The 21,895-nt window shown below is 37.3% G+C and overlaps 1 protein-coding gene and 2 long non-coding RNA genes across 3 annotated transcripts; 2 read left to right on the top strand and 1 right to left on the bottom strand.

The window, feature by feature from the left end:
* Nucleotides 481-20,571, bottom strand: LOC110265926. The gene is made up of 3 exons (XR_002352569.1): nt 20,560-20,571; nt 11,155-11,161; nt 481-652 (listed from the first exon to the last, which is right to left on the bottom strand). It is a non-coding gene; the product is annotated as an uncharacterized LOC110265926 (long non-coding RNA).
* LOC110265925 (zinc finger BED domain-containing protein RICESLEEPER 2-like) lies at nt 2,953-3,990 on the top strand. The gene is made up of 3 exons (XM_021109504.1): nt 2,953-3,535; nt 3,675-3,742; nt 3,827-3,990. The coding sequence occupies exons 1-2, from the start codon at nt 2,956-2,958 to the stop codon at nt 3,740-3,742; spliced, it is 648 nt and encodes a 215-aa protein (XP_020965163.1). The 5' UTR covers nt 2,953-2,955; the 3' UTR covers nt 3,827-3,990.
* Nucleotides 21,207-21,664, top strand: LOC107612582. Its single transcript, XR_001613814.2, has 3 exons — nt 21,207-21,288; nt 21,401-21,449; nt 21,609-21,664. It is a non-coding gene; the product is annotated as an uncharacterized LOC107612582 (long non-coding RNA).

The raw sequence follows: 21,895 nt of genomic DNA, 5'->3' as shown, positions 1-21,895 counted from the left end.
CAGATCCAGAGCAGTAGAGCACCGTCACGAATCCTTTTCTTCTTCGCCCGCAACCGCCAGCCGACACCGCCGCACCGGAGCAGGCAACTGGCACTGCAGTTTCGTAGCTGCCACCACCACCACAAGCGCGTCGCGCCACTGCTCTGTTCCGCCATCCGCGGTTCTGCCATCCGCGGTTCCGCCGTCCGCCTTTTCTCACCGTGACCCAGCTCTGTTCTTCTCCGTTCTCTGGGTACCCTCAAGGCGCCGTCCGCCTTTTCTCGCCGTGACCCAGCTCTGTTCTTCTCCGTTCTCTGGGTACCCTCCGTTCGCCTTGTGATTATAGAGTTGAAATTGCCAAAGGTGCTTCCATGTTCTTTTCTGTTCTGTTCCATTCCATCAATTTGAAAAACTGAACAAGGTTTGATTGCTTATGCTGTTATGCATATCAAGTGTTTGTGTTAATGCCATTTTTATTTTGGGATTTTTTTTTTGCAGCAAGGTTGTGTGGTTGTCCTTTGGTCAAGTGTTGACGGTGATTTCTCAGAAGTAGAAGGCTATCTTGAGGGAAGTTTATAAGAAGAAGAAGTACATGTCAAGCTCTTGATCTCCACCCTAAGAAGTAAGAAGACCAGAGCCATTTGCAGAGGCTCACCAAGCACCAGGTATTTGCCTTGCCTTGTGTTTAAATTTTTTAATTAGCTTTGAATTTTGTTCCTGTTCATTCATCATGCTACTTTGTTGTTGAGACATTGCACCAGGTTTCTATTTCTAGCATACTGTTAAAGCATAGGATATTTCACTTTGCTAATGGTTTATTGCTGAGGATACAACACATCAAAGTTCATTGTTTGTTTACTGGGGAAGGGATGCAAGTATGATTTTATTAGGGAATAGTTTATAGTTGATAGTTTATAGTTTATAGTTGATAGAAGCCCAATCATATGATATATAAACTGAAATTATGAAGCTGTATTGGTTGAGTTTGTGTTGCTGGATTTGTCTCTTTATATATGGAAAATTAAGCAATGTTCTTAAGGCAGTTTACATGCAACATCTAATGAAGATTGATGGTGTCATTGTTGATCTTGTTAAAGAAATAGCAGAGTTAGTTCTTGATATAAATGATCAAGGGATGGAGGAAAAATTGCAAGTGAAGAATTAGTAATGAAAAAAGGAATTAGTAATAGATTATTTATTATTTATGATCAGAATTCTTTTATTCTTGCAATAAATTTTGGTCTAAATCTTTCTACATTCAAGTCGAAATTAGTTATTGGTGTATTTATAAGTTAGGCTACTTATATTATACGCTTTGAATGTAATTTTATTTTTGGCATTAATACAATATGGCTTAGTGAAGATATATTGTGATATGTGACTGATTTCACTTGCCTTCACATGCACTTATTTAATTGACCTTAATAATCTTTTCCAACAGATAAACACAGAATTGTGCAAGGCTATATAAAGATTATAAACCCGTGACTCAATAGATTCCTAAGAAATATTCCTAATATTCCCTGTATGGATAAGTAGTTAACTATTGGTACTCATTGGTTTTTAGTGATATTGTGATCATTATTTTAGTAATTATTGATCTTTACTTAGAAAGAAAGGAAGCTTGATGGAATGCCTTTATTATTTATCATATATTAAATCATTGATGCCCACCAAGAATATGAATACAGGGAATGTGGGTAAAGAAATATATGGCAAATCCAATCCTCTTTCTTTGTAGAATTTTGCAACACTCAATTGACAAAAATGGTCAAATTAGGCAAAATCTTGGAGAACTGAAACTCACAAAGCAACAGCAAAATGTTTCAAGTTAAATTTAGTTGCCAGTATGTTGGAATTTTGAGTGATGTCTTCATTACAAAATAATTCAATTGAAAATTCTGCTTCTACCCTCTTCTATTAATTTATTTTTCTGATTTCAATAGTTAGTAAACAGCATGTGGTGATCATTTTCAGAAAAGCTATTGGACCACAAGGCAATTGATGAAACTTTTGGCCATTTGCTTCAGAAAGAACAGGCAGTAGTTGAAGATACTTCTTGATTTCCATTTCTTTAATTATCCCACATGGAGTTCACTTTCACCCCACACTTCCACCCTTCACTCTCTTATCAGATAATGACAATTAATCAGTCAAGTTAGGCTACTTATATTGTGATATGTGACATTACAGCAGCTCATTATTAGGTTTTGCATCTTTTTCTTTGTGGCATGATCATCGTACTGGAGGCTCTTAAAATATAGAATTGGTAGAGTGCAGAAGTAACATATTCCTGAATTGTAAAACTTTATTTTGTATTGTGATGTGATAGAAAAATGTGGCTGTTGTTTGGTTTTTTTTCTTAGATTTTGTACAAAACAATTTATTTATTGTCTTTACTTTTGTGTTCTGATGCAAGCTTGAATTTGGATTAGTTTGTGTTAATTTTAGCATGGAGTAATATTGGCACCAAATTTTGAGTTATGTACACCTTGCTTTATATGCAGAGTAAGATGACTGAAAACAGTAATATTGAAGCAGCAGGGATGTCTGCTAACACTCAACCATCTTCTCCACCGTCAGGTGTTCGTAAGAATCGGTCAGCTGTCTGGGATCATTTTGATGTGGAAAATGCTACCGAGAAGAAGGCTAAATGCAAATATTGTGGTAGTTTAATACAATATGGGAATGGAACCAGCTCAATGGGTGGTCATTTGAGAAGATGCAAGCAAAATCCTAATAATGATTCAAACAAAAGAAGAAAAACAACGACCACACCGACTATAGATGAGCGTGGTGTTTTAAATTCACCCAGTGCTTCCAAATTTGACCAAGAGGAGGCTCGAAGGGCACTTGTGGAAATGTTTATTGGGGAAGAGCTACCATTTCGCTTCGTTGAAAGTCCGAAATTCCGAAAATTTGTGCATGCCCTACAAGCAAGATTCAAAGTTCCTTCACGGACTACATTAGCACGTGATGTTGTTATTGATTGCTATCGTACTTAATCCAATGCAAAAGATTGAGTATGTCAATTATTTCTTGGATTACTTCTTTGGAGAAGAAAAAGGAGGCGAATTGAAGTCAAAGTTGTCTAAGTGCATAAAGTTACTTTATCAGCAATACCAAAGTTCTGGGGAAGCAAGTGAAGCTGATACGCAAGAAGTTCAAGCTAACAACATTAATACCGATCTTCATGGCATGGGCTTTTTTCTGCAAGCAACCGGTCGCAGAACAAATACAAGATCTGAACTTGATAGATATTTACAAGAAGAATGCGAGCCATACTCCCATAAGTTCGATATACTAAACTGGTGGAAGGTCAACTCAACCCGATTTCCAATTCTTGGAAATATGGCTCGTGAGGTATTGGCTATACCTGTTTCTACGGTAGCTTCGGAGTCTGCATTTAGTACTGGAGGAAGAGTCCTCGATCCATACCGCAGTTCCTTAACACCTAGAATGGTAGAAGCCTTAGTCTGCATAGGAGATTGGCTTAAGGAAGATCTTTTCTCTGCTTTAGATGATGATGGTGAAGTTCTTCAACAAGTTGATCAAGGTATAAAATTTATTTCATATTTCTTGTTATTTTATTTTATTTTTGTTTTTGTTATCTTTCTATTTTAGAATTTAGGTATTAGTTACCAATTAAAAATTGTTGAATATAGACTTGATAATTAATTTGATTCCCTTGGCAGATATATTTTCCTCTAATGATGGTGCTTGTTCTATGGCGGCATCAATTGATAATCTTGATGATGATTAGGTATGCTTAATATTCTCATTTGGTTTAATACTTTCATTCAAAGATTTGTTTTAAAATGACAAAGGTATATTTTGTTATTTGCAGATATATTTTCCTCAAAGGTTGTGGTTGTTTGATGATTTTGTTGGCAACTTGGCATCTTTTGATATTTTGTTAGAGAGATATTTTGGTAGTATTCTTTTGATGTCTTGAGAATGATTAAATGTTATATAGATTAGCTATTGTCATTAGATTTATAAAGAACTAAATTCTAGTTGTAATGAACATATACACTTTAAAATGACTTTAGTATTAATTTTACTTTTTAAAAAAATTATGGTTTAAAAATTGAATTTCTAAAAACTGGTTTTAAAAGTGGATTTTTGTTTGAAGAAACTGGTTTTAAAACTGGATTTTCAAAAACTGGTTTTAAAACTGGATTTTTGGTTACCAAAAATCTGGTTTTAAAACTGGATTTTATAAAAAAAACCGGATTTTAGATTTGGATTTAAAAAAACCGGATTTAAAACCGGTTTTGCAAGTAAAACCGGATTTAAAACTGATTTTGCAAGTAAAACCGGATTTAAAACCGGTTTGTAAATAAAACTGGATTTAAATTTTAAAACCGGTTTAGAACCGGTTTTTATTTTTTCAAACCGGTTTAGAACCGGTTTTGCTCTTCAATCCAGTTCTGGTTTGGTTTCCTAAACCATAAAACTGGTTCTGAAGTGGATCTGGTTTGGATTTTTAAAAATCCAAACCATGCCCACCCCTACCCTCTATAACCATGGAGAGGAAGCATGAAGAGCTTCTCTCAATACAGAGTCAGACAGAGCCCCTACAGTCAAACTCTAAGTTTGGTGTTGGGAGGCCACAACCAAACTTTAAGTTTGGTGTTGAACCCCCACATTCAAACTCTAAAGTTTGGTGTTGGGAGGTTCCAACATTGCTCTAGACATCTGTGAGGCTCCATGAGAGCCCACTGTCAAGCTATTGACATTAAAGAAGCGCTTGTTGGGAGGCAACCCAATCTTTAATTATCTACGTTAAATTTCTATTTTCTTTTGTTATTTTACGTTTTCTATAGGTTGATGATCATGTGAAGTCACAAAAACAATTGAAAAAGCAAAAACAGACTAAAAAATAGAATGAAAAATAGAACACCCTGGAGGAGAAACTTACTGGCGTTTAAACGCCATTAAGGGTAGCAGAATGGGCGTTAAACGCCCAGTTTGGCACCATTCTGGGCGTTTAACACCAGAAATGGGCACCAGACTGGCGTTTAAAGCCAGGAATGGGCAATAAGCTGGTGTTAAACGCCAGAAATGGGCAGCAGCCTGGCGTTTAACACCAGGATTGGCAGAAAGGGGCAATTTTGCATGCCACTTAGTGTAGGGATGAGATATCCTTGACACCTCAGGATCTGTGGACCCCACAGGATCCCCACCTACCCCACCTCTCTCTCTCTCTTCTTCACCCATTCACCAATCACCTCAATACCTCTTCCCCAAAAACCCCTCACCTATCAAATCCCACCATTCTCTTCACCACTCACATCCATCCTTCATAAAACCCCACCTACCTTACCATTCAAATTCAAACCACTTTCCCACCCAAACCTACCCATAATGGCCGAACCATACCCCCCCTCTCCACTCCTATATACACCCATCTTCACTCCTTCATTTTCACACAACCTAAACACTACTTCTCCCCTTGGCCAAAACACAATGCCCCATCCATCTCCTCTATTTCTTCTTCCTCTACTCTCTTCTTTCTTTTGCTCGAGGACGAGCAAACCTTCTAAGTTTGGTGTGGTAAAAGCTAAAGCTTTTTATTTTTTCATAACCATTAATGGCACCAAAGGCCGGAGAAACCTCTAGAAAGAGGAAAGGGAAGGCAATTGCTTCCACCTCCGAGTCATGGGAGATGGAGAGATTTATCTCAAAAGTGCATCAAGACCACTTCTATGAAGTTGTGGCCAAGAAGAAGGTGATCCCCGAGGTCCCTTTCAAGCTCAAAAAGGGCGAATATCTGGAGATCCGACATGAGATCCGAAGAAGAGGTTGGGAAATTCTCACCAACCCCATTCAACAAGTCGGAATCTTAATGGTTCAAGAGTTCTATGCCAATGCATGGATCACCAAGAACCATGATCAAAGTGTGAACCCAAACCCTAAGAATTGGCTTACAATGGTTCGGGAAAAATACTTAGATTTTAGTACGGAAAATGTAAGGTTAGCATTCAACTTGCCTATGATGCGAGGAGATGCACACCCATATACTAGAAGGGTCAACTTTGATCAAAGGTTAGACCAAGTCCTCTACTTTGGCAAGGTTATCCTTCCCTCACCTTATTTGTCACCTCTACAATTCAGCTGGAATTGACATAGAGGGAGACATTCTCATTGATGAAGACAAACCCATCACTAAGAAAAAGATGGAGCAAACAAGAGAACCTCATCAAGAGCATGAGGAAATTCATCATCATGAAATCCCTGAGATGCCTCAAGGGATGCAATTTCCTCCACAAAATTATTGGGAGCAAATTAACTCCTCTCTAGGAGAATTAAGTTCCAATATGGGACAACTAAGGGTGGAGCACCAAGAGCATTCCATCCTCCTCCATGAAATTAGAGAAGACCAAAGAACCATGAGAGAGGAGCAACAAAGGCAAGGAAGAGACATTGAGGAGCTCAAGCACTCCATAAGATCTTCAAGAGTAAGAACTAGCCGCCATCACTAAGGTGGACCCGTTCTATAATTTCCTTGTTCTTTATTTTCTGTTTTTCGAATTTTTATGCTTTACGTTTATTTATGTTTGTGTCTTTATTACATGATCACTAGTGTCTTAGTGTCTATGTCTTAAAGCTATGAATGCCCTATGAATCCATCACCTTTCTTAAATAAAGAGTGTTTTAATTAAAAAAGAAAAAGAAGTACATGAATTTCGGATTTTAAAACAGTTTAGTTATTTTGATGCGGTGGCAATAATTCTTGTCTTCTGAATGAATGCTTGAACAATGCATATTTTTGAATTTGTTGTTTATGAAAGTTAAAATTGTTGGCTCTAGAAAGAATGATGGAAAAAGGAGAAATGTTATTTGATGATCTGAAAAATCATAAAATTGATTCTTGAAGCAAGAAAAAGCAGTGAAAAGCTTGCAGAAAAAAATATATGCGAAAAAAAAAAGAAAAAAAAAGCAAGCAGAAAAAGCAAATAGCCCTTAAAACCAAAAGGCAAGGGTAAAATAAAAAGAGGATCCAAGGCTTTGAGCATCAGTGGATAGGAGGGCCCACAGGAATAAAATCCTGGCCTAAGCGGCTAAACAAGCTGTCCCTAACCATGTGCTTGTGGCGTGAAGGTGTCAAGTGAAAACTTGAGACTGAGCGGTTAAAGTCGTGGTCCAAAGCAAAAGAGTGTGCTTAAGAGCTCTGGACACCTCTAATTGGGGACTTTAGCAAAGCTGAGTCACAATCTGAAAAGGTTCACCCAGTTATGTGTCTGTGGCATTTATGTATCCGGTGGTAATACTGGAAAACAAAATGCTTAGGGTCATGGCCAAGACTCATAAAGTAGCTGTGTTCAAGAATCAACATGCTTAACTAGGAGAATCAATAACACTAACTGGATTCTGAGTTCCTATAGAAGCCAATCATTCTGAACTTCAAAGGATAAAGTAAGATGCTAAAACTGTTCAGAAGCAAAAAGCTAAAAGCCCCACTCATCTAATTAATACTGATCTTCATAGATGTTTTTGGAATTCATTGTATATTCTCTTCTTTTTATCCTATTTGGTTTTTATTTGCTTGGGGACAAGCAACAATTTAAGTTTGGTGTTGTGATGAGCGGATAATTTATACGCTTTTTGGCATTGTTTTTAGTATGTTTTAGTTAGTTTTTATTATATTTTTATTAGTTTTTAAAAAAAATTAACTCTTCTGGACTTTACTATGAGTTTGTGTGTTTTTCTGTGATTTCAGGTATTTTCTAGTTGAAATTGAGGGACCTGAGCAAAAATCTGATTCAGAGGCTGAAAAAGGACTGCAGATGCTGTTGGATTCTGACCTCCCTGCATTCGAAGTAGATTTTCTGGAGCTACAGAAGCCCAATTGGCGCGCTCTTAAATGCGTTGGAAAGTAGACATCCTGGGCTTTCCGGAAATATATAATAGTTTATACTTTGCCCAAGATTTGATGGCCCAAACCGGCGTTCCAAGTCAGCATAGAAATTCTGGCGTCAAAACGCCAGAACTAGCATAAAAGCTGGAGTTAAACGCCCAAACTGGCACAAAAGCTGGCGTTTAACTCCAAGAAAAGTCTCTACACATGGAAGCTTTGAATGCTCAGTCCAAGCACACACCAAGTGGGTTCGGAAGAAGATTTCTGCATTAATTACCTATTTTTGTAACCCTAGGCTACTAGATTTCTATAAATAGGACCTTTTGCTATTGTATTTTCAGACTTTTTCAAATACCTTTGGAATACTTTTCATCTTTGGGAGGCTGGCCTCACGGCCATGCCTTGACCTTGTTCTTATGTATTTTCAATGGTAGAGTTTCTACACACCATAGATTAAGGTGTGGAGCTCTACTGTTCCTCATGAATTAATACAAAGTACTATTATTTTTCTATTCAATTCAAGTCTATTTCTTCTCCAAGATATTCATTCGCACTCAAGAACATGATGAATGTGATGATTATGTGACGCTCATCACCATTCTCACCTATGAACGCGTGCCTGACAACCACTTCCGTTCTACATGCAAACAAGCTTGAATGTGTATCTCTTGGGTTTCTAATCTAAGATTATAACCTTCGTGGTATAGGCTAGAATTATTGGCGGCCATTCCTGAGATTCAGAACGTCTAAACCTTGTCTGTGGTATTCCGAGTAAGATCTGGGAAGGGATGACTATGACGAGCTTCAAACTCGCGAGTGTTGGGTGTGTGACAGACGCAAAAGGATCAATGGATCCTATTCCAACATGATCGAGAACCGACAGATGATTAGCCGTGCGGTGATAGTGCATTTGGAACATTTTCACTGAGAGGACGGGAAGTAGCCATTAACAATGGTGATGCCCAACATAAAGCTTGCCATGGAAGGGAGTATGAATGATTGGAAGAAGGCAATAGGAAAGCAGAGGTTCAGGAGGAACAAAGCATCTTCATACGCTTATCTGAAATTCCTACCAATGAATTACATAAGTATCTCTATCCTATTTTATGTTTTATTTATCTTTTAATTATCAATTCTCCATAACCATTTGAATCTGCCTGACTGAGATTTATGAGATGACCATAGCTTGCTTCAAGCCGACAGTCTCCGTGGGATCGACCCTTACTCACGTAAGGTATTACTTGGACGACCCAGTGCACTTGCTGGTTAGTTATGCGGAATTGTGACAAAGTGTGTTTCACGTTTGAGAGCTCCAAGTCTTTGGCGCCATTGTTGATGATCACAATTTCGTGCACCACGGACCATATGTGATTACAAGTGTGTCACCATATGGTTATGTAGAGCTTCAAGATGTTGATTCTGACAAAAAATTCATTGTTAATGGACAAAGAATCAAACATTATCTTGAAGGCAATATTGAGCAATACTGCTCAAAACTGAGACTAAATTAAAAAGCTCAGTAAAGTCCAGCTAAAGACAGTAAAGAAGCACTTGCTGGGAGGCAACCCATCCATTATAAAAAATTAGATGTTTATAACAATTATATAAGTATTTAATTTTGTTCCTAATGTTAGCTAATGCATTTCAGTGAATAAGTTAGGAAAATGGAGGTTCAAGACATAAAACGGAGAAATCACAGAGAAAAGGAGCTCACTGGCGTCAAAATGCCAGTAAAGAGATAATTTGGGCGTTAAACGCCCAGAATGGTAGATTCTGGGTGTTTAACGCCAGTAAAGGTATCATTCTGGGCACTAAACGCCAGAATGGGCAGCATTCTGGGCGTTTAACGCCAGAAATGGCAGCATTCTGGGCGTTTAGAAAAATGCCCAGTAAAGAAGGATTTTTAGCGTTTAACACCAGCCAGGGTACCTAGTTGGGTGTTAAATGCCTAAAATGGGCACCATATGGGTGTTAAATGCCAGAATGGATATCATTCTGGGCGTTTAACGCCAGAACAGCTAGGGGAGAGGTAATTTCGTTTCCAATTCAATTTTTTTCAAATTTTCTGCATCCAAATTACTGGTGTGGGAAATCGTGATTCACACTTTTCACAACTCCGTACAACTAACCAGCAAGTGCACTGGGTCGTCCAAGTAATACCTTACGTGAGTAAGGGTCGATCCCACGGAGATTGTCGGCTTGAAGCTAGCTTGGTCATCTTGTAAATCTCAGTCAGGCGGATTCAAATGGTTTTGGGGTTTTGATAATTAAAAGATAAATAAAACATAAAATAAAATAAAGTTACTTATGTAATTCATTGGTGGGAATTTCAGATAAGCGTTTGGAGATGCTTTGTTGCTTCTGAACCTCTGCTTTCCTGTTGTCTTCTTCCAATCATGCGTGCTCTCTTCCATGGCAAGCTGTATGATCCTCTCGGATGAAAAATATCAGGTACGAGCTCTGCACGGCTAATCAACTATCGAATTTCTCGTCTCGGATGAAAAATACCAAGTACAGCTACCGCACGGCTAATCATCTGTCGGTTCCCACTAGCGTCGGAATAGGACCCTTGTCCTTTTGCACACTGTCACTGTGCCCAGCATTCGCAAGTTTAATGCTCGTCACAGTCATCCCTTTCCAGATCCTACTCGGAATACCACAGACAAGGTTTAGACTTTCCGGATCTTAGGAATGGCTGCCAATTGGTTCTAGGCTCTACCACAAAGATCCTAATCTCAAGGACTCGGTCCGTGTATTAGAGACCCAAGAGATACGCACTCAAGCTGTCGCCCAATGACTACGTTGAGCTCAGATAGAACGGAAGTGGTTGTCAGGCACCCGTTCATAGGTTTGAAAAAATAATGATGAGTGTCATGGATCATCATATTCTCCATATTGAAGTACAAGTGGGTATCTTAGAATAGAATCAAGTGTGAATGAATAGAAAACAGTAATAATTGCATTAATTCATGAAGAAGAGCAGAGCTCCACACCTTAATCTATGGGGTGTAGAAACTCACCGTAGAAAAAACATAAGTGAGAAGAGTCTAGGCATGGCTGAATGGCCAGCCTCCATGTCCAAGTCTCAGATCTAAAAATGATCAAAAGATTGCAATACAATAGTAAAAAGTGCTATTTATACTAAACTAGTAACTTAGGTTTACAGAAAATGAGTAACTAAGTGCAGATAGTGCAGATATCCACTTCTGGGGCCCACTTGGTGCGTGCTTGGGCTAAGCATTGAAGCTTTCACCTGCATAGGTTGTTCTTGGAGTTAAACGCCAGCTTGGGTGCCAGTTTGGGCGTTTAACTCCAATTCTAGTGCCAGTTCTGGCGTTTTACGCCAGAAAGTTTTAGGCTGGCTTTTAGCTTCAGGTTGGGCCATCAAATATCGGGAAAAGTATGGACTATTATATATTTCTGGAAAGCTCAGGATATCTAATTTCCAACGAAATTAAGAGCGTGCCAATCGCGCTTCTGTAGCTCTAGAAAATCCACTTCGAGTGCAGGAGGGTCAAAATCCAACAGCATCTGTAGTCCTTTTTCAGCCTCTGAATCAGATTTTTGCTCAGGTCCCTCAATTTCAGCCAAAAAATACCTGAAATCACAGAAAAATACACAAACTTATAGTAAAGTCTGGAAATGTGATTTTTGAAGAAAAACTAATAAAATATAATAAAAAGTAACTGAAACATACTAAAAACTGTGTAAAAACAATGCCAAAAAGGGTATAAATTATCCGCACATCAATTACAAACATTCATTTTCTAATTTCCATTAACAAAAATTCATAATCTTATAAATTCTTTTTTAATTCTCTTGATTCTTTTCAATTCTTTTTCAAAAACTCATTCATCTTTCCAAATTTTCTTTTCAAATCTTTTTAATTCATTCATATTATCTTTTATTTCTTAGATGCATACACAAAAATCCAGATTTAACTTCCTCATATCTTTTTCATATCTCTTAAATTTTGAAAACAATCTTCTCTTTTTCACATCATGTTTATCTTTTATCAATCATATCTTTCAAATCATATCTTTTTCTAAAAATTCGAACCCATTCCCTCCCTCCCCTTTATTTATACATTCAGCCATCCCCTCTACTCCATCATTCGAATCTTTCTCTCCATCTATTCATCTTCTTTCTTTTTATCTTGCTTGAGGGCAAGCAAATCTCTAAGTTTGGTGTGATTTCCGTGATCTCTGAGTTAAAATAAACTAATCTCATGGCACCCAAAGGAAGATAAACCGCTTCAAGAGACAAGAAATAAAGCAATCCAAAACCACGTTGGATGCATGAGAACTTCTTCACTAAAGAACATGCAAACCATTATTTCAAAATTGTGTGTAGAAGATTAGTGATCCTGGAAGTTAGGTTTAATCTGAAAAAAGATGAATACCTGGAGATCTAAGAGCAGATTCAAAACAGGGGCTGGGAAGTCCTGGCTAATCCTGATATACATGTTGGAAGGAACATGGTCCAGGAATTTTATGCAAATCTGTGGATGACATAAAAGCAAAGATTAAAGGGAACTGCTTTCTACTCCTTTTGGACTATGGTCAGAGGGAAGATTATTTACTTCCACTTTGACAAAGTGAGAGAAGTTCTTAAACTTCCTCAATTACAAGATGATCCAGAGTCCTTTAATAGGATAATGGCCAAGGATAAAAGGCTAGATCAAGTTCTAGAGGATATATGCCTCCCTGGAACCAAGTGGATTACCAATTCAAAAGGTGTCCCAAACCAACTAAAGAGAGGTGATCTCAAACCAGTTGCTAGAGGTTGGCTGGATTTCATTGGGTGTTCTATACTCCCAACCACCAACTGATCTGAAGTCACTGTCAAGAGGACAGTGATGATTCACTGTATTATACTGGGGAAGGAGGTAGAGATTCATCAACTGATCCCTGTTAAAATTTACATGTTTGCAAACAAGGAATCCATTGAGGCCAAATTGGCCTACTCAAGCTTGATTAGTCTGTTATGCAAAGATGTGGGGGTACAGATAGGTGTGGATGAATATATCACAGTTGAATGCCCAATCACCAAAAAAGTAATGGATGGACCTCAAATTCAAGATAACCTCATCAAGAGGGGGGCGAATGAGCTCCTCCCAGAAATTCCTCAATTTGACTATTGGACCCGCTTAGAAGCATCTGTCACCAAGCTGCAAGAAGCTGTGAATCAACTTAAAGAAGAGCAACAGAATCAAAATAGCATGCTCTGCAAAATGCTCATAGAACAAGAGAAATAAGGGCGTGAAATACAGGAGCTAAAGCGTCAGAAGCTGTCCCTTGAAGAGTTGGACGTCCCACAGATTAAAGGAGCACCTACCCCCCAAAATCAAGGCTGTTGAGTCCTAACTCTGTGATAACTTTTATTATTAGAAACCTATTTTAAGAGTTACATATGCATTAGTATTAGAGTCATTTATTTTTATGTCTTTAATTTTCTTTCTTTTATTATTATTTGTCTGCTTTTATGTTTATTTTATGTCTTATTTTTATTCCATGATCAATAAAGTTTAGAGTCTATTGATTTAAGAAAATTGTCGTGTCGGTATAGAATTTCATACAAAATGAATTCTCGTTGCAAGTATAGTTCTACACTAACAAACATTCCTCCCAATAAAAAATTTGAGTTGTGTCACAAGTAACAAACCCCAAATAAGAATTAACTGAAGTATTTAAACTCCGGGTCGTCTAACAAGGAATTGCAATGAAGGGCTCAATTATTGGCTATAAAGGGGGTAAGGGGTTTGGTTTTGTATTTTTGCAAGAAAATAAATGGCAAGAAAAGTAAATGAACAATTAACTAGTAAAAGAAAGGAAAAATACTCTTGGCTAGACATAGGTAATTGATATCACCATCATTGTCTATAAACCATATATTGACAATTATGAGGAACCAAGCTCATTAAGTTTACTTCTATACTTGAAGTATATCAAATGGCTTAATCAACATCAACCCATAATTCCCAACCTATCTACTAATTAGATTAGTAGTGGGTTAGTGTCAATGGGCATTAAATTGACCACCAACGGTTCTCAAATCACCAATTCAATGAGACCCAATGACTCAAGGTTACTCAATTCCCTTAGCCTAGGCCAAGAGTCAAGAAAACTACTCAAAAACTAGAGAAAACATTTTGACAAACACCTAGAGTGCAAGAAAAGTAAACATCACCACATACCAAAATTAACAAGATCCATAACTATCATCAACAAGAAATCAACAATAACAATGGAGGTAACATAAAAGAGACATAGAAACATGAAATTGCATTCAAAGAAATCAGGATTCAACAATGGTTCATAAACATAAAAATGGCAAAATAGGGAAATTAACAACAAGAACAAGAAGAACAAAGGTGTAACAACAAGAAATTAAAAGAGAAAACTAAATCAAAACAAGAATTGAAAGACGAATTTGAGAGAATTAAACCTAAACTACCCTAAATTCTAGAGAGAAAAGAGAGCTTCTCTCTCTAGAATTCTACCCTAAAACATGATGAAAACTAAACTACGACTACTTGGTTCATTCTCCCTTCAATCCTTGGGTTTAATAGCATCATAAATGAGTTGGATTGGGCCCAAAATACTTCAGAAATCGCCCCCAACGAGTTGCCCAAAGTGGACCCATGCTGCTCCATCGGCACGCACGCATACAGTGCGCATGCGTGTCCCTAGACATCAGGAAACTATGGCAAATTTTATCTCATTTTGAAGCCCCGGATGTTAGCTTTCCAACACAATTTGAACCGCCTCATTTGGACCTCTGTAGCTCAAGTTATGATCGATTGAGTGCGAAGAGGTCAGGCTTGACAAGTTTACGGTTCCTTCATTTCTACATGAGTTCTCCCACTTTGCATACTTCTCTCCTTACTTCTTCCATCCAATACTTGCCTTATGAACCTGAAATCACTCAACAAACATATCAAGGCATCGAATGGAATTAAAGTGAGTTAAATTTAGCTATTTTAAGGCCTAAAAAACATGTTTTCACACTTAAGCACAAATCTAGGGAAAATTACAAAACCATGCTATTTCATTGAATAAATGTCGGAAAAGGTGATAAAATCTCCCAAATTAAGCATAATATAAACCAAAAAACCATGCTATTTCCTAAATAAAAAATTATTTTTTACTGCAAAAGAACAAGAAGTGCATAATTTCGATATTTATCTTGAACTTAGCTTAATTATGTTGATGTGGTGGCAATACTTTTTGTTTTCTGAATGAATGCTTGAACAGTGCATATTTTCGATATTGTTGTTCATGAATGTTAAAATTATTGGCTCTTGAAAGAATAATGAAAAAGAGGAATGTTATTGATAATCTGAAAAATCATAAAATTGATTCTTGAAGCAAGAAAAAGCAGTGAAAAACACAAAGCTTGCGAAAAAAAAAAGAGAGAGAGAAAAAACAAGCAGAAAAAGGCAGTAACCCTTTAATGGATAGGAGGGCCCAAAGGAAAAAAAATCCTGGCCTAAGCAGCTAAATCAAGCTATCCCTAACCATGTGCTTGTGTCATGAAGGTCCAAGCGAAAAGCTTGAGACTAAGTGGTTAAAGTCATGGTCCAAAGCAAAAAGAGTGTGCTTAAGCGCTCTGGGCACCTCTAACTGGGGACTCTAGCAAAGCTGAGTCACAATCTGAAAAGGTTCACCCAGTCATGTGTCTGTGGCATTTTTGTATCCGGTGGTAATACTGAAAAACAAAATGCTTAAGGTCACGACCAAGACTCATAAAGTAGCTGTGTTCAAGAATCAACATACTAAACTAGGAAAATCAATAACACTATCTGAATTCTGAGTTCTTATGGATGCCAATCATTCTGAACTTCAAAGGATAAAGTGAGATGCCAAAACTATTCAGAAGCAAGGAGTTACTAGTCCCGCTCATCTAATTAAAACTAATCTTCATTGATATTTTTGAAACTTATTGTATATTCTCTTTTTTAATCCTATTTTGTTTTTGGTTGCTTGGGCACAAGCAACAATTTACGTTTGGTGTTGTGATGAGCGGATAATTTATACCCTTTTTGGAATTGTTTTTACATAGTTTTTAGTATGATTTAGTTACTCTTTATTATATTTTTATTAGTTTTTATTCAAAAATCACATTTCTGAACTTTACTATGAGTTTGTATGTTTTTCTATAATTTCAGATATTTTCTGGCTGAAATTGAGGGACCTGAGAAAAAATCTAATTCAGAGGCTGAGAAAGGACTGCAGATGCTGTTAGATTCTGACCCTCCTGCACTCGAAGTGGATTTTTTGGAGCTAATAATACCCAATTGGCCCGCTCTCAATTTCGTTGGAAAGTAGACATCTTAGGCTTTCCAGCAATATATAATAGTTTATACTTTTCATGAGATTTGATGGCCCAAACTGGCGTTGAAAGACAGCCTAAAACTTTCTGGCGTAAAACGCCAGAACTGGCACATTTCTTGGCATTAAACGCCCATTTTGGCACCCAGGGTGGCGTTTAACTCCAACTTTAGGCATATGCACGTGAAAGCTTAAAATCTCAGCCCAAACACTCACCAAGTGGGTCCTGGAAGTGGATTTCTGCACTATCTGCACTTAGTTACTCATTTTATGTAAACCTAAGCTACTAGTCTAGTATAAAAACTACTTTTAGAGATTCAGTTTACACCTTATGACATTTTACACTTCATATTGTATCTTCTACGGCATGAATCTCTAAACCCCATAGGTGGGGTGAGGAGCTCTGCTGTGTTTCAATGGATTAATGCAATTACTACTGTTTTCTATTCAATCACGCTTGATTCTATTCTAAGATATTCACTCGTACTTCAATATAGATAATCTGATGATCCGTGATACTCATCATTATTCTCAATTCTATGAACGCATGCCTAACAACCACTCCCATTCTGTCTAAGCTCAACGTAGTCATTGGGCAACAACTTGAGTGCGTATCTCTTGGGTCTCTGATCCACGGACCGAGTCTGTGAGATTAGAACCTTCGTGGTAGATGCTAGAACCAATTGGCAGCATTTCTGGGATTCGGAAAGTCTAAACCTTGTCTATGGTATTTCAAGTAGGATCTGGGAAGGGTTGACTGTGACGAGCTTCAAACACACAAATGTTGCGCGCAGTGACAGTGTACAAAAGGATAAGGGTCCTATTCCGACGCTAGTGAGAACCAACAGATGATTAGCCGTGCGGTAGCTGTACATGGTATTTTTCATCCAAGACGAGAAATCCGACAGTTGATTAGCCGTGTAGATATTGTACCTGGTAGTTTTCATCCAAGAGGATCATACAACTTGCCATTGAAGGAAACCATGCGTGTTTGGAGAAGAAGACAGTAGGAAAGCGGAGATTCAGATGACAGAGCATCTCCGGAACCTCAACGTATTTCTCATTACTGAATCATAAGTACCAGTTATTTCATGTTTTTTTTTCATAAACAAAATCATCTTTATCATTAATCTCCTGACTAGGATTTACAAGATAACCATAGCTTGCTTCAAGCCGAAAATCTCCGTGGGATCGACCCTTACTCATGTAAGGTATTACTTGGATGACTCAGTCACTACAAGAAAAATACCCATTCAACCACACTTTTTTTAAGCTACATTTGAAAAGCGTAGAATAGGCTACGCTTTTCTCCGTGTTGCCTTTTTATAAGAGAAAAGGATACACAATTGTGGCATCATTTAAAAAGTGTAGCCTTAGGTGTTATAGAAATCACTTATAAAGCGTAGCCGTAGGTTAATATCTAAGGGTTCACTTTTTGTATCAAACAGAATGCTTTTAAAGAGTAACTTATTTATTATGTTTTTGGTGCGTTTTAAAAGTGATACCTAATGTATGTGGACCAAATCCTAACACTTAGTGAAATTTTTATTCCTCTTTCAATTTCCTCCAAAAGCACACATGCACACAGCACCTTCAATTCGAGGAACCCTCACCTTTGCCATTCTCACCTTCAACACACATCACCTACGACACTTATCACCTTCGCCTTCTCACCGTCGCTGTTGACCATCGCCACCCAGTCACCACTCACCACATGGCTGCGCCACTCACTAGTTACCACTCACCAGTCACCAACTCACCACTCACAAGCTCACACTCTCATCCTCACTCACACACACACAAAAGAGGGAAAAATCAGAAAAGGGGAGAACGGGAAGAAGAAGAGAAGAAGAGAGGAGAGGGGAAGGAAGGAGAGGATGACGCCGGCTAGGGCTCCGCCGCGTGGACCATCATCGTTGCGTGTGCTGACCGTCGCCTCGCATTGCCATCTCGTGCACTCACCATCGTCGCTCAGCATCATTGTCGCATGTGCTCACTGTCGCTGCTCAGCATTGTCGTCGTCGTTCAGCATCGTCATCGCTGCTCACCTGAAAAGGTATGTATCGATTTTTAATTTGTTATGTGAAATTTGGGAGGTTTTGGGTTCCAATTTTAGGGTTTTTAATTAAGGGTTGTAGCTTCTGGATATGACACTGATAGGAATTGGGGGTTTTACTGCATGAATGGTTTTAGCTTCCTGGTAGCCGAGAGGCAATCACAGACCACCTACAATAATTCTCAATCTCATTCTCTTTGTCGCTCGTCATCTTACTTTTTATCTCATTCGCTCTTTCTTTGTCTCATCATCTATCTCACTTGTTCTCTGTCATGGATTTTTCTTCTGTGAATTCTTGAAGGTTTTGGGGGTTCTATTTTTGGGGCTTCCTAATTTTATGAGTTTCTGCTTCTTGCTTCATTAGGGTTTTCTTTTTTGTTTGAGAAGATTATTGGCCTCAAGTGTGCGAATCGTCGCCTCTTCAAATAGAGTTTATTATTTCTAACACTATTTGTGGTTTGTGTGTACTATGAATTTGCAGAGCTAATGCAGATAGAAGCCAGAAAATTGGGAATTGCTTTGGTGCTTCAAATTGGTTTTTGAGGGAGTGATGAAAGTGATACTGCTGGAAGCCATGGGAACAAGGTAATATGACAAGTTTCGTGGCTTTGAATTTCTAATCAATTGTTTTGTGTTAGTATTGGGAAGCTGTTAACTTTTTCATATCATGATTTAGCCCCTAAAATTTATGTTAAATCACTACAAAAAAAAATACCTATTCAGCCACACTTTTTTCTGGTGTGTATGAATTTTCTGGTTTTGCAGTTTTTTTGAGGGTTTGTTGTTCTGATTTTTGGAGTTCTACAATCTTTTGTAATTTTTGCTTCTTACTATGTTAAGAGTTTTCTTTTTTATTTTGCATTTTTCTTTATGATTTTGCACTTACAGACTATGTTTGTTCAAGCTTAGCAGTAAGTCCTGTATAATCTTTCTTTCATGTATTTATATTGCTTTGAGAATGTTGGCACAAAGAATGTAAAATGGTTATCATATCAATATTGTATTTGTACTGATATACCCATTTCTCGGGTATTCCTAGAATAGTAAATTTTTTTTAATTTTAGTGAAAAAAGTAATTTAACCTCTCTGAACTTTAAGCTCACATGCACTTTACACCCAAAACTTTCGAATTTGCAATGCGCAACTTTGAGGTTGTCAAGTGGTGTAGAAAAGGCCCTATGTTAACTTTTTTTCTTTTTCAAATTTCCTTTCTAATAAAGGGTGGTGTTGTCAATAAAACACTTCAAGTGAAGCGGTAATTTTGTATGAAATGGTAACACAGAAAACTTGCAATTGTCAAGTGAATATTTTGAAAGTAAGAGTGTAGTGTGGATAAGAGCCAAAGTTAATTGAATGGTATCCTAAGAAAACTATAAGTATTTTACATTACTTTTTAGACGCAACTACTATAAGTATTGTTAATTAAACGCTCTTTGCATATCTTTCAGTTGTCAAAGATGTTGGTAGAAATGACCTTGCTGCTTTAATTGATAGTTCACAGGTAAAGTAGATGTTTTGACTCTCGAAAACAATGTTTCAATTTCATATTTCTGTTTTGAACCCACTCTCCCAAATGTTCATTAAGAACATATATGATGTCCTCTCATGCATAAACCCTTTGAGCTTGAAAGTTGAAATGTGAACAAGCCCATTTAACTATTTATAGTTCACGATATTAGCTTTTGTTAGTTCTGCAAGGAGAGTTTAGCCTTCTGCTGCTCTAGTTATCCTTGTATACAGTATATAAATCAATATCCCACTTTATATGATTTTTTTTATCATCTCAACGACTAAAACTTAATTAAGTTTATGTTTTTATTCCTGAGTTTTCTGTATTGAAGGTTTTTAATATATATTGTTTTCATTATCAAAGGAAGTGGCTAAGAAGTCCTTGGAAAAAGCAGCAGAGTGTGTGAGATGCTTTGAGGAAGATGTGGCAAAGGCTAGGTAAGTTGTTTATTTGTTCTCAGATGCATCATTCTGTATTTTATATACTATTGTGTGCAGTAATTACATTAAAATATGATATGATGAAAATTATGCACTACACTCTTTTCCTTCAATCATAGATGCTGGAAATTTCATAGGTGCATGCTGAACTAGGGAAATCATTCTGTAGGAAAGAGTCGAGCTGCAGGAGTTTTCATTGGGTTCATGCCCTCCTAGTGTGGGTCTTCAAGGGATGCGATGGTCAACTATCGGTGATCAGGTTTTACTTGCTTCACATTTCAATATTATAACCTGAAAAATAGTAGTTTTAGATATTTTATTAGGAATATTTCAAGAAAAATAATAAAATTCGAGTTGTGCTATTTTTCGTAAAACACTTCTATTTGCGGTGCTGTTGCAGAAAGAATATGAACTTCAGTTTTGATGCAACTCTTAGAAATTGTAATGCATTATGGATTATGAAGCTGATTCTATGTAAATGGATACCAGCTTGAAGCCTTTCTTGTAATCATGCTTATTTTGAATTTAAATTTTTATAGGAAAAGCTTTTTACTGACACCTTGGTTAAGACCATGGTGGAAGAAGCTTTTTACTTTGCCTGCTGTTGATTTGAGGAAGAAGGCTGTTGGTGGCATTATATATTAGAGTAATTTTGGCTAGTAAACTTTCAATGACCAAATCCCTCGACACTTAGTAATTTTTTTATCCTTTTCCCCAAGACTATCACCAACACAACGTAACTTCATGCCTCCACCACCAACACCCTGATTTCAAGGGACTTAAGTTCATCGCTAAAGGTGGCGGCGGTGGTGGTGGTGGCGGTGTCGGTGGTGCAGGGTGGCATGAAGTGGAGAAGCAGTTTGATGTTCTTACTACTTCAACTGATGGATGGCTTCATCGTTCTCTCTTTGGAAAATGTATAGGTAATAATTGAAATTGAAGAGTTCATACCAAATCTGCACTATTTTTTGTTGTTTCTTTCTAAGTGTTTGTGAAATTGTTTGTGTGTATGTGTGTGTGAGTGAGTGAAATAAGGACTTTTGGGACTTTTGGGACCAGATTTCTGACCAGAGTTTTGATTCCAGGCTCAGAACCGTCTTTGACATGTAACTAATTCATTACCTCTTTACTTAATTTTAGAACTAGGACAAGAAATTGGTTGGTATTTTCTTTAATTCCCACCATTAAGTATGTTAACCTTCATTTGGAATAATCCAGGGTTGATAAAGATGCAGATGGAAGAATCACCGAGGAAGAAATTAAAGAGGTTTATATGAATTTTCTTTTTAAATTCATCAATAGAAAAATTAGAATGAAGATAGTGAAGTAGTTTTTATCGCCAACCTTTTTTCCTTTCCTAGCTTTGCATTTTGTTCCCATGAAAATAGGAGTTTCCTTGATCACAAATGATCAATTTTGTTTTCAGATCATCTGCCTTAGTGCCACAACAAACAAACTCTCAAACATACAGCAGCAGGCTAAAAAATATGCAGATTTGATCATGGAAGAACTAGACCCTGAAGAGACAGGATTTATCATAGTATTTACATCATCCTATTTCAGATTGTTTTGGTGTAAAACTTATCAAAATTAAGTAAAATTAGTCACTATTACAGTTTCACATATAGATAAATACTTATATTTCAAATCATAACTCATAAGTATGAAGTTGATTTATATTTAAGATGATGAGAGGGACTGATTTCACTTGTA

This window comes from Arachis ipaensis, chromosome B08 (assembly GCF_000816755.2).
Source record: "Arachis ipaensis cultivar K30076 chromosome B08, Araip1.1, whole genome shotgun sequence".
NCBI classification, from domain to species: Eukaryota; Viridiplantae; Streptophyta; class Magnoliopsida; order Fabales; family Fabaceae; genus Arachis; species Arachis ipaensis.
Note: the sequence above shows the minus strand (reverse complement) of the source record. Positions and strands in the feature narration are given on the sequence as shown.